Source organism: Oncorhynchus tshawytscha, linkage group LG03 (genome assembly GCF_018296145.1).
Source record: "Oncorhynchus tshawytscha isolate Ot180627B linkage group LG03, Otsh_v2.0, whole genome shotgun sequence".
In the NCBI taxonomy this organism is placed as follows: domain Eukaryota; kingdom Metazoa; phylum Chordata; class Actinopteri; order Salmoniformes; family Salmonidae; genus Oncorhynchus; species Oncorhynchus tshawytscha.
The window spans coordinates 18,371,530-18,384,992 of NC_056431.1; the positions used below are offsets into that span (position 1 = coordinate 18,371,530).

Consider the following 13,463-nt stretch of genomic DNA (forward strand, 5'->3'; position numbering starts at 1 on the left):
GGGTGTGACATGTGTGTGTATGTGTGTGTCCCAGGCCAACCACTCACCCTGCATGGACTGAATGAGGCTCTTGACGGTGTCTGGTCTGACACTGAGTGCAGCACACTTCTCCATAAGTACAGGGGGGATGTGACTGTACATGTCCAGGTTATCTACGGAGTCTGGCTCCAGACCCAGAGAGTCCATAAACTGCCTGTAAAGCCAGAGCTAGATCAGTAACCACACAAAGTCACTATATTAAATCGTAAAAGGCGTACCTAGATGACACAAATACACACACAGCCCCTCCGACTCTCCTACTCACTCTAGAGTCTCATTCCTGCTGTCTATCTTGGCCATGATGTCCCGAAGCAACTTGGCCTTCTCTTCACTGTAGAGAGAGGAGGCCTCGTGGGCAGCCATGGGCACCAGCTTGGCAAACAGGTCTGGTCCTGTGACACTGGGATCAGTTGGGTTCACGGGCAAGGCCTTCACCAAGGGGGCACCTAGAGAGGACATGATGAAAATATAGTATATGAAATGCAGGAGAGGTTGTGTGTGAGGATAGGTCATAGGTCAGGGTTCAATGTTACCTTTGACGGAAGCAAGAGTCTCCAACGAGGGGACAGTCTCATGGTAAATGAAGTCATTGTCTTTCTTGGCAGAGTTGAACCTACAAGGGACAGGGGATAAGGAATAGCAAAATAAAACAGGAGAGGAAGGATCAGAGAGAAACACTTCAGCAAGAGTGCCACTGTTTGAGTGACAGAGTGTGTGTGACTGTCTACCGATCTCAAAGGGTAAAGATTGTACCAACCTACCCACTATCATAAGTGAATATACAGTAGGGAATATAGCTGCTTACTTTCCCCCTATCACGTCCATGGTGAACTTCAAGGCCTCCTGCACACTGTCCGGCTGACCCTGTTCAAACAGAGAGATTGAGGGGAAGGAGCATAAAGACAGTTACTTTGTTATTGTAAGCTTGATAAGAGATTCAAAAGAAACCATTTCAGAAGGCCAAATCGAAAAGGTTACACACAGAGTCAATTGGAAGGTGACTGTACCTTGGCCAACTTGATGGCTTCACTGAGTTTGTCTAATGAGCTCTGCAGGTAAGCCAGCTGTTAAAAACACGGAGAGACATTGGTATGTAGAGGAATGGAGGTATGCAGAGGAATATACACAGGGGGAGTAGGGATAGTCAAGAAGGTGACATACCCGCTCTCCATATTTCTGTTGCTCCTCAGCCTGCTTCCCCATATGCAGCTGGAAATAAATATGTTATTCAATAACAGAGTATCCGTTCACCAAATTGAGAACACATTCGCAATACACTCCCTCACAACTCACTGTCCTGTCTCAAACTCACATGGGCGATGGAAGCAAAGTAGGAGATCTTCATTTGCACCAGTTTCTTCCAGTCCTTCTGGATTTTACCCAGCATGGAAGCCGTGTCAGAGTTCTCCAGAGCCCTGCATGCCTCCTTATAGTAGTCCACCACCTGCACCAGGCCAACAACAGAACAGTCGCACACCTGGGTTGTATTCATTAGGGCACACCGTAGCAAAACGTTTTGCAACAGAAAACAATGAGCATTTTCTTATTGGACAAGTTCAGTTAGTCCCTCCCCGTTTGATTCCTATTGAGAACGACCCTGCTCTACGGCAACTGAGGTCTAGTGGGTGTTATCGTGCCCTGCTACTACGTCGTGTTGAGAGTAGAGAGATTTACCTGAGCACTGATGCGGGCTACAAGGAAACTCTTCCTGTTGTCCAGCATGGACTTCTCCAGGAGACACTCTTGAGCCTGACCCTGAATGGAGACAAATAACCACGAAGTGTGTGTGTGTGTGTGAGTGTGTGTGTGTGAGTGAGAGAACACGTGCGGTGTGCAATAGTTACCAGCATGAGGTTGATGTTGAGGTTAAGGATCTGGTGACTCATGTCCACGCTGAAGTTGTGGCTGAAGTGGTCCCTCAGGTAGGAGAAGGCCCCTGCGGAGCACTGGAAGTGTGTACATGACACCTTCATCCCCTAGGGGGAGAGAGAAAGGGGAAGGGAGACAGAAGGGAGTGAGGATGGAAGCGAGAGAAATAGACAAAGGGACATATTGAGTTTCAGAAAGAGGGGGGCAACACAATGGATGTCAGTGTGAGATGTCATGGAGAGAGAGGTTAACGTGGTATAGATAGACGGCCATTGCTTCTGCCCACCTCTTCGGACACCCTGTTATCCATGGCTCCCAACATGGAGTGGAGAGCACCTACAGAGAAGACAACATTATGGCAATCAGGACATAGCTGTTTAACGCATGGTTTTGCCCTCAGTGCTGATCTAAGGTCAGTTTTACACTACACCATTCAAATGGTTCAACTCACCCAGGTTGTAGAGGATGCAGGCTTGCTCATAGCTGATGTCATCATGAGTGACTGTTTTTCCAGAAAATATTTCTGTCCTGGTAAGAGAGAATGAAATTGTTGACACACTGTTTTGCATAAATGAGGGTGTGGTGTGTGTCTAAAGTTGAAGTCGCAAGTTTATATACACCTTTGCCAAATACATTTCAACTTTTTTTTAAATTTTTTTTTTTTTTACAATTCCTGACATTTAATCTTAGTAAAAATTCCCTGTCTTTGGTCAGTTAGTATCACCACTTTATTTTAAGAATGTGAAATGTCAGAATAAGAGTAGAGAATTATTTATTTAATCTTTTATTTCTTTCATCACATTCCCAGTGGGTCAGAAGTTTACAGACTCAATTAGTATTAGGTAGCATTGCCTTTAAATTGTTTAACTTGGGTCAAACGTTTCAGGTAGCCTTCCACAAGCTTCCCACAATAAGTTAGGTGAATTTTGACCCATTCCTCCTGGCAGAGCTGGTGTATTTGAGTCAGGTTTGTAGGCCTCCTTGCTCGCACACGCCTTTTCAGTTCTGCCCACAAATTTTCTATATGTTTGAGGTCAAGGCTTTGTGATGGCCACTCCAATATCTTGACTTTGTTGTCCTTAAGCCATTTTGCCACAACTTTGGAAGTATGCTTGGGGTCATTGTCCATTTGGAAGACCCATTTGCAACCAAGCTTTAACTTTCTGACTGATGTCTTGAGATGTTGCTTCAGTATATCCACATAATTTTCCTGTCTCATGATGCCATCTATTTTGTGAAGTGCACCAGTCCCTCTTGCAGCACAGCACCCCCACAACACAAGTTTTAATGACTCCAACCTAAGTGTAAGTAAACTTCCGACTTCAACTGTACATGTATGGGCCTGTCTGTTTTTGTATGTATTATGGATCCCCATTAGTTCCTGCCAAGGCAGCAGCTTTTCTTCCTGGGGTACAGCAACATTAAGGCAGTTGTATACCATTTTAAAAACATTACAATACATTTCACAACAGATTTTTACTATACACTAAGTGTGTTCCCTCAGGCCACTACTCTACTACCACATATCTACAACACAAAATACATGTGTATAGTATCGGGTGTGTGTCTGTCTGTGCCTATGTGTGTCTCTTCACATTCCCAGCTGTTCCATAAGGTGTATTTAAATCAGATTTTACTGCTTGCATGAGTTACTTGATGTGGAATAGAGTTCAATGTAGCCATGGCTCTATGTAGTACTGTGCACCTCCCATAGTCTGTTCTGGACTTGGGGACTGTGAAGAGACCTCAGGTAGCATCTTGTGGGGTATGCATGGGTGTCCAAGCTGTGTGCTAATAGTTTAAACAGACAGCTTGGTGCATTCAACATGTCAATGCCTCTCGCAAACACAAGTAGTGATGAAGTCAATTTGTACTCTATTTTGAGCCAGGTGAGACTGACATGCATATTATTAATGTTAACTCTCCGTGTACATTTACGAGCCAGCCGTGCTGCCTTGTGCTGGCCAAATTTAATTTTCCTAAGTCCCTCTTTGTAGCACCTAACCAGACGACTGAACAGTAGTCTAGGGCCTGTAGGACCTGCCTTGATGATAGCATTGTTGAGAAAGCTGAGCAGCGCTTTATTATGGACAGACCTCTCCCCATCTTAGTTACTGTTGCGTCAAAATGTTTTGACCATGACAGTCTACAATCCAAGGATACTCCAAGAAGCTTAGTCTCCTCAACTTGCTCAATTTCCACATGATTAATTAGTTAGCATATAGCAATTAGCATACATAGACAAACAGGTTTGACTCAGAGCCAGCAGCGGCAGGTCATTAGTAAAGATTGAATAGTAAGGGCCCTGTGTTCTGTTATACAGGTAACTCTCGATCCACAATATAGCAGGGGATGTAAAGCCATAACACCAATGCTCCATCTAAGCTGCACGCGTGTAGCCCCGGATCTGCCACGCAGAAATATCAGCCCACAGAGAGAAGCACGAGAGCAGCGGCCACCAACCGGTCAATCTCCAAGACATTGCTAGTCGATTGCCAAACATTTCTGTAAAAAACCCAACGATAAAGCCTTGTGTTCCTATTTTTTCATTTTAGTCTTGCGCTGTTGGCGGTAGGTGCACTCGATTCAGCTGCCCTGCGCCCCGGGTAGGTGAGCTGTTGCCATTCTGAACCATTGCATGTGTCTGAAAGTACAAAATCTGCCTTCCCTACGGACCCAGATAGCAAATGAAGTGCACTATAGACCTACCGCTGGCCAATCAGATGGCTCAGATGACCGTGTCTGCAGTAACGTAGCACGGCATAAAAGAAAGCCACAGAAAGTTGATACCGTGACATTTCTAAACATTTAAAACTATGAGTAGAGAGAGACTGTCAGCAAATACAGCAAAGAGATGCTGTTTTTATGACTGAGTTCAAGTTCTTACTCAGCACTGTCAACACTTTGTATTCAACACTTTTATAAGCCATAAAATGCACGTTGTTCCTATTTCCACTCAGCGCTACAACAAGCACTGCAGCAGTAATGAATGAGTAGGAAAGTGTATCTATAGGCTTGTGTTGTTATTATTAACGGCTTTGGTCTTTTTTTAATTTCGAGGAATATTTAACTTTCTCTGTTCGACATGACTTTGTGCATGAGGCAGAAATAATGCGGTGCGAGTCGAGTTTCGCCAGCTGGAAGATGGTGTCCCTTTTTGGTCAGTGTCAGTGGAGGAAAGGGAGAGTGGAGGGATGTTGAGAGGCGGACCCTCAGTCTGCTGCTCTCTCCCTCCGCTGAGACTCACCATCAGATGCAGGCACCATCAGCCCCCCCAAAAAATTTTTACATGTATTTTTTATTGCCTGAACAACAATGCATTGGCAGGGCAATTCAAGCAAAGTCAATATGCAGTGATAATGTATTGGGCCTATAACTTACTGCACAAACCTCATTACTACAGAACTGTTATTGATTGTTGCATAGGCTTACATTTTTTTAAAGTCATGTTTAAAGAAAAATCTGAGTAGTAGATCTCGGCTTGCATTTTGACTCAGTGATCTTGACTCAGACAAGGTTGGTGACCACTGTTCTAGAGTTTTCCCTGTTAACACTATCAACGTTTCCATTTACCGTGGACCGTGGAAATTGTGATCGAATCAATGCAATATTACCGAAACAAAACAAACTATGCAAGAGATTTTGTTGTAGGCAGAAAGCATCAGAGTATGATTCTATTGCATTCCCACGCACTACTCAGCCCGTACTCTACACAGACCGGTGCGGTATAACCAATCAGAGCTGCAGTAGACCTATATGCAAATAATCATTGCCATATATGGTATGTGCCATTTACTTTGAATTGGACTGTGTTAGCAGCATGAGCAGTTGTGAGTAGATGCTCTTCATTTGAGGTCAAAGTAAGAGCTGCTGTAGCCACGTGTGCACATTTTGTTCATATCCTTTGCTAGTTAGTGAGTTATTAGCCCAGTTATAGATCATTTGTAGTCAGCAATAGGGGAGTGATTGCTTCCTACAAGAGCACAAAACATATACATTTCTAGACGTCTTTGAAAAGCGAGTCAGGTAAAGAGCTTTTTTTTATATCTTAAAGGGGCAGTGTTGTATTTTGAGACAGGCTTGAATAACCTAAGTAGCCAATAGACAGAGGGTAGAATAATTTGTCTGATTCTCTGTAATAATGGTATGGGAATAATAATGTATTTTGTAAAGTGGTTTCTTGCATCAAACAACAACAACATTTTCAGTCACCTCCTTGTCTGAAGGACAAGTAGATAAACAGGTTAATGTCAAGCCCTGCACTTTTTTTCAAAAGTCTCATGGAATGTAGGCCTACATTGAGCACCACACATTAGCTGCTACATTAGGCTGAATGACAGAACAGCCGTTTCCATGTTAAAATGTTATGGAATGCATTTTCTCCATTGTTTTGATGTTAGGCTACTCTGGTAGGTCTACATTATGATCAAATAGCCACAGTAGCCTACTTGGCCACTGTTAAAACTGTAACTTAAAGTGGGTACAACCTCAGTGTTCACAGTAAACAGTGTGCTGAAAGTTGCACAGAATTCTCACAACATTCAGGTTAACGTTAAGCAGACCTGAAATTTGCTCAGTGCCGGAAAAACATTGAGGGAACATTACATAACGCATACGCTTTTCCAGCAGCAGATTATTACAGATAATGTCAAAAGTTGAAGACTAACAAAACAATCTGTGTATTGCTTATTATTTTATTAGCCAATCATCAGTGATTTGTGTAAGTAGTGTACATGTTGAATGCCCGTCCCTATAAGTGCTTTGAAAATCTGCTGTTAATTTGTTTATCGTGAAATAGCATTGTATCTGGTCAAACACTATTTTGATCCAAAAGTTTACTAAGGGTTGGTAACAGGCTGATTGGTTGGCTGTTTTAGCCAGTAAAGGGTGCTTTGCTATTCTTGGGGAGCAGAATGACTTTTTCTTCCCTCCAGGTCTGAGGGAACACACTTTCCTGTAGGCTTAGATTGAAAAGATGGCAAATAGGAGTGGCAATATCGTCCCCTATTATCCCCAGTAATTTTCCATCCAAGTTGTCAGAACCAGGTGGCTTGTCATTGTTGATAGACAACAATATTTGTTTCACCTCTTCCACACTCACTTTACAGAATTACAATGTTTGTCTTTCATTATTTGGTCAGTTATGCATGGATGTGTAGGTTCAGAATTTTTTGTTGGCATATCATGCCAAAGTTTGCTAATCTTGCCAATGAAAAAACAATTTAAGTAGTTGGCAATATCGGTGGGTTTTGTGATGATTGAGCCATCTGATTCAATGAAGGATGGAGCCGAGTTCGCCCAAAATGTAATGTAAAGTGATCCAAACCTTTTTACTATCATTCATCTTTGTTTCATAGTAACTGTTTTTCCAGAAAATATTTCTGTCCTGGTAAGAGATAATGAAATTGGCGACACACTGTATTACATACCTGAGGGTGTGGTGTATTTCTACGCGAATGGTAGGAAGAGCTTATGAAAGTGTGTGTGTGTGTGTGTGTGTTCGCTCACACTTTATTTGGATAGTCCAGATTGTCCATCTGTAGATGCTCTGTTCATAAGCAAATGCTTGCTACGGTTACAGTTAGAGATGGTTCAGAAGGATAAGAGTTAAAGTTAGGGCTAGGGTTAAGTTTAGGGTTAGGATAAGGGTTAATGTTAGGGTTAGTAGATAGTCCATCTGTAGATGCTCGACAGACTATCCAAATAAAGTGTTACCTTGTGTTCTTCCGGTCTTTTCATAGCTGTCTGTTGTAGAGTTTATGAAAGCCAGTGTGTGTATGATAAGGATCTCATGGGTAAGTGTGTAAAGATAGGGCTCCTATGTGTACTTCATTGCCTCATACCATGAGATGGGTACTGCTGCTTCCTGCCCAGGCCCCAGAGGCACACGGCTCTGGAGGTAGTGCAGCTGCCCAAAGTACTTCCTCAAAATGCTGCAGCCCTCAAAGTCCCGCGTCACATTCACCGCACCCTGCCACAAACACTTACTTATTATAGGATAGAAAGAAAGTATAGTATATGACCGACATAACAAATAAATCACAACATATGACATTTGCATAGCACGCTCAGTCCCAGTTCATACCTGTCTCAGTGTCTCCAGCTTCTTCAGCTGTTCATTATAGCTGTCTGGATTCTCCCCATAGTTCTTCAGGATGAACTGAAAGGACAGAGGGAAAGCAGATAAGAGAGGCCATTGGGAGCACAGCAAATAACCTTTATTTACAGCACCAGTCAAAGGTTTGGACACAACTACTCATTCAAAGGTTTTTCTTTATTTTTACTATTTTCTACATTGTAGAATAATAATGAAGACATCAAAAGTATGAAATAACACATATGGAATCATGTAGTAACCAAAAGAAGTGTTAAACAAATCAAAATATATTTTATATTTGAGATTCTTCAAAGTAGCCACCCTTTGCCTTGATGACTGCGTTGTACACTCTTGGCATTCTCTCAACCAGCTTCATGAGGTAGTCACCTGGAATGCATTTCAAATAACAGGTGTTTCTTGTTAAAAGTTCATTTGTGAAATTTCTTTCCTTCTTAATACGTTTGAGCCAATCAGTTGTGTTGTGACAAGGTAGGGGTGGCATACAGAAGATAGCCCTATTTGATAAAAGACCAAGTCCATATTATGGCAAGAACAACTAAAGTAAGCAAAGAGAAACAACAGTCCATCATTACTTTAAGACATGAAGGCCAGTCAATACGGAACTTTCAAGAACTTTGAAAGTTTCTTCAAGTGCAGTCGCAAAAACCATCAAGGGCTATGATGAAACTGGCTCTCATGAGGACCGCCACAGGAAAGGAAGACCCAGAGTTACCTCTGCTGCAGAGGATAAGTTCATTAGAGTTACCAGCCTCAGAAATTGCAGCCCAAATAAATGCTTCACAGAGTTCAAGTAACAGACACATCTCAACATCAACTGTTCAGAGGAGACTGTATGAAATCAGGCCTTTGTGGTCAAATTGCCACAAAGAAACCACTATTAAAAGGACACCAATAAGAAGAAGAGACTTGCTTGGGCCAAGAAACATGAGCAATAGACATTATACCGGTGGAAATCTGTCCTTTAGTCTGATGAGTCCAAATTTGAGATTTTTGGTTCCAACCATGGTCTTTGTGAGACGCAGAGTAGGCCTAGAGAGTTGATTAGAGGAAAATGTATGCCTACAAGAAGCACAACAAACTTCTTCTTGAACAGATGATCTCCGCATGTGTGGCTCCCATGAACCAAAACACACCTCCAGGCTATGTTAGGGCTATTTGACCAAGGAAAGGGATGAAGTGCTGCATCAGATGACCTGGCCTCCACAATCACCAGACCTCAACCCAATTGAGATGGTTTGGGATGAGTTTGACCGCAGAGTGAAGGACAAGCAGTCAACAAGTGCTCAGCATATGTGGGAACTCCTTTAAGACTGTTAGACAAGCGTTCCAGGTGACTACCTCATGAAACTGGTCGAGAGAATGCCAAGTGTGCAAAGCTGTCATCAAGGCAAAGGGTGGCTAATTTGAAGAATCTGAAATATATTTAGATTTGTTTAACACTTTTTTGGTTACTACATGATTCCACATGTGTTATTTTATAGTTGTGATGTCTTCAGTATTATTCTACAATGTAGAAAATAATAAACATAAAGAAAAATCCTGGAATGAGTAGGTGTCCAAACTTTTGACTGGTATTGTAGATTTGGAGGAACTTTGTTGTCCCAACACTAGAACATTCAATTAGGCCTAGAGAGTTGATTAGAGGAAAATGTAGGCCTATAAGAAGCACAGCAAACTGAATGGCCCTCACATTGTCAAAATAATCCTGGGGAGAACCCTGCAGGCTTGTACATAAATATTTAGTTGTCCACATCGCTCATGGCCTGAGAGAGTCTGACTATAGTGCATTTAAGCAATGGTGATTCTATGTTTACCCAGACACCATTCATATAGAAAACCTATAGTACATAGCACCTGCATAGATGGTTGATGGTTTTATTAGGCATAATTGTTGAACGATTCCAGAGTTTAAAGCATGTTTGTTCTACTGCAAGGGTCGGGGAAATTCTAAAAAACTTTTTTTTTTTCTGGTACCTTTTTGGCAACCAATTGACTATCAAATCAGTCAGACCATGTTAAACTGTTTTTTGCATCAACGTCTGAGATAAAAGGCTGTCCCACAGTTGCTGCCAATCATATTGGTTTTACAATAATAAAAGGTGGAACATACTATGTGTGCATAGGCTACAACAGATCGTCACTGGAATTCACACAAGACACAACATCGCAACAGATAGAAAGACTATAGTAAGTTCATATTTGTCATTTGGATCAAAGGTTTCAGGGTGGAGATGAGGCCATTATCAGAAGGTGACGACACACCACTTCACCTGACAAGACTGAATTCAAACATTACACTGTTGATTTTAAGTGCATTTTACATTTGCTGTACTTTTCACAGCATTTGTTAACGAAATCTGGAAATACTCTGGATACATTCAGTAACATAATAATAATGCATATTTGAGATTGATGCAATATAAAACAAAATCATTACAAGGGTTTGAATGAGAGGGCAAACTGGTGTCTCCAAGTGGCCACACAACTCTCCAAAGTGTGCACAGTTCCTAAGTAACTTCAATATGCTGCCCTGCATCGCTACCATCTCATTGTTCCAGCGGGATCCAGCACAAGTTTAGCACTAACATTCATAATGAATCCATAATCCAAGCAATAAAAAAAAGACTAGGTCTGCGCCTATTTGTGTGGACAAAGGAAATGAATCTAAATCTCCCAGACAATCAGTGTTTTATTTTTTGTTGGTCTTCGTTGGCCTAAAGCCAGAATTCATTCCAATCCACGTTAGATCTACGTTATAGCCAGAGGAGGCTGGTGGGAGGAGATATAGGAGGAAGGGCTCATTGTATTGGCTGAAATGGAATAGTGGAACAGAGTCCAATATGTGGTTTCCATATATTTTATGTGTTTGATACCGTTCCATTTATTCCATTACAGCCATTACAATGAGCCTGTCCTCCTATAGCTCCTCCCACCAGCCTCCTCTGGTTATAGCACGCTTGACATAAAGGTTATTCCCGATTGAGCCAACATGCACAGCTTTTACAGTGAATGAGATCTGGCGAACGTCTGGCCAAATGCCTTTAAAAGCCACATTGTCAGCTTCCCAGCGCACTGCTCTATGAATAGAATCCCGGCCTAAATCTAGTCTCTTGTTTTACTTGGTCATCAAGAGACACTGCAGTATTCTCCTGTAGATGTTGAGAAGAAGAGCAGCAGTGACGTCTGGATCCGAGCCTGGATCTTCTGACAGCGGAGAGATGAGAGAGACTCCCGTTCAGCACCACAAACTGATCAGGATGTGGAGGTTCCCACAGCCGACACGTAATGATGGAGATATCTGGAGATGGTTGTTTAGGGGACAGTGGACCACATGGATTAAGCCGATTGAATGCCCATGTGTCTTGATTTTCCCTGCCTAATTGTTCATCGCATCACTGATAAAATTCCTGTCAATGTTTTGATTGTGACAGGGATGATGAGGATCTTTGTAAGAATCATAATGACGGTTGTTGTTATCAATGTTGTATTATCATCATGATTGTTGATTGGGACACATGCTCATACAGATCCGGTGGCTGACCTGCACCAAACCAGGAGTCAGTTAGGGAAAGTCTGTTTGATCATCCTGTGTCTAAGTGTCACACTCAGGCCATTGGTGACTTTCAGGACCAACTCTATTCACGCTTGCTCCATTCCTCCAACTTTCCACTCTAGCTGCCCTGTTCACTCTGCTAAATACACTATAACACCAGTCAAGGGTTCAACGCATCTAATGGTGTCTGCAAGATTTCTGGGACTACAGGGTAAATCCATTTGAATACTATTTGACACCACCCCATTTGATTTGAAACCTTCCATACATACAGTGCATTTGGAAAGTATTCAGACCCTACACACAATGCAGCATTATGACAAAACTAAAACAGGTTTTTTGAAATTGTAGCAAATGTATAAAAAAACGGAAATATCATGTTTACATAAGTATTCAGACCCTTTACAGTACTTTGTTGAAGCACCTTTGGCAGTGATTACAGACTCGAGTCTTCTTGGGTATGAAGCTACAAGCTTGGCACACCTGTATTTGGGGAGTTTTCCCATTCTTCTCTGTAGATCCTCTCAAGCTCTGTCAGGTTGGATGGGGAGCGTCCCTGCACAGCTATTTTCAGGTCTCTCCAGATATGTTCGATAGGGTTCAAGTCCAGGCTCTGGCTGGGCCCCTCAAGGATATTCAGAAACTTGTCCCGAAGCCACTCCTGTGTTGTCTTGGCTGTATGCTTAGGGTCGTTGTCCTGTTGGAAGGTTAACCTTCGCCCCAGTCTGAGGTCCTGAGCGCTCTGGAGCAGGTTTTCATCAAGGATCTCTCTGTACTCCGCTCATCTTTCCCTCGATCCTGACTAGTCTCCCTGTCCCTGCCGCTGAAAAACATCCCCACAGCACAATGCTGCCACCACCATGCTTCAACGTAGGGATGGTGACAGGTTTCCTCCAGAAGTGACACTTGGCATTCAGGCCAAAGTGTTCAATCTTGGTTTCATCAGACCAGAGAATCTTGTTTCTCATGGTCTGAGAGTCCTTTAGGTGCCTTTTGGCAAACTCCAAGCGGGCTGTCATGTGCCTTTAAATGAGGAGTGGCTTCCGTCTTGCCACTCTACCATAAAGGCCTGATTACAACTGTAGTAATCCAATCCTTACTGGGTGTGCAGGCTTCTGTTCAAGCCCAGCACAAACACACCTGATTTAACTTACCAAACCTAATGAGTTGATAATAACATGTATTATTGCTGGGCTGGAATAGAAGCATGCTCACCCTGTAGATCAGAGAGTGGAGCAAGGTTGGCCACCTCTGGTATGGACTTTTTTGTACACCTGAAATTATGCTTTAGTAATAATAGGCTAATTACTAAGATGTGTAACATTTACAAACAAGTTAGATTGTTTGTACTTTTGAAATTATTTTCTGATTCATTCCATGTTGATTCATTGAAGTGAAGTGTTTAAACGTGTTTTAATTGTTAACTTAAAAACATTATTCAAGATGAACCACAGTAGTGCCCATGTTCATTCATCACAGATCACAATTCTGCAATAAAGGTGTGAACAGGATCTGTCTCTAATTTATCTGTGTTTCTGTGTTGCTTTCTTAAATGAACATGAACTTTTTGTCCAGTTGTGAGTTCTCCAATTGAATGTGATACCAGCAGATAATGTATATGAGGCTAACCATGAGCCAGATTATTTACATGATTTTTCTGACCTGAAATTGTTTAGTGCAAATCCAACCCTTGTATTCTAGGTCCAGTACTGTACATGAAAATAAGGAGCTAGCAATTTGTAGGCTAATAAAAATGTAAAAAAGGAAAATAATGTGGCGTGGGGAGTGTTGTACTTCTATCTTGTTTATTTGCTGAGAATCATTTTAGAATAGAGACTAAATCAGATGGTCAATTGCAGAAATGTTGGTGTTGATGGTGGGTAA

General features: G+C 42.1%; 1 protein-coding gene across 1 annotated transcript in view; it reads right to left on the minus strand.

The window, feature by feature from the left end:
• The window catches only part of LOC112244711 (tyrosine-protein phosphatase non-receptor type 23-like), a 28,145-nt gene that overhangs the window by 9,077 nt on the left and 5,605 nt on the right, over window positions 1-13,463 (minus strand). The window contains 13 exon segments of the mRNA XM_042311362.1: window positions 48-193; window positions 305-485; window positions 573-652; window positions 845-903; window positions 1,047-1,103; window positions 1,201-1,248; window positions 1,352-1,483; window positions 1,714-1,794; window positions 1,884-2,015; window positions 2,195-2,244; window positions 2,360-2,436; window positions 7,752-7,879; window positions 7,994-8,068. Of these exon segments, the coding sequence (XP_042167296.1) occupies window positions 48-193; window positions 305-485; window positions 573-652; window positions 845-903; window positions 1,047-1,103; window positions 1,201-1,248; window positions 1,352-1,483; window positions 1,714-1,794; window positions 1,884-2,015; window positions 2,195-2,244; window positions 2,360-2,436; window positions 7,752-7,879; window positions 7,994-8,068 (1,246 nt within the window).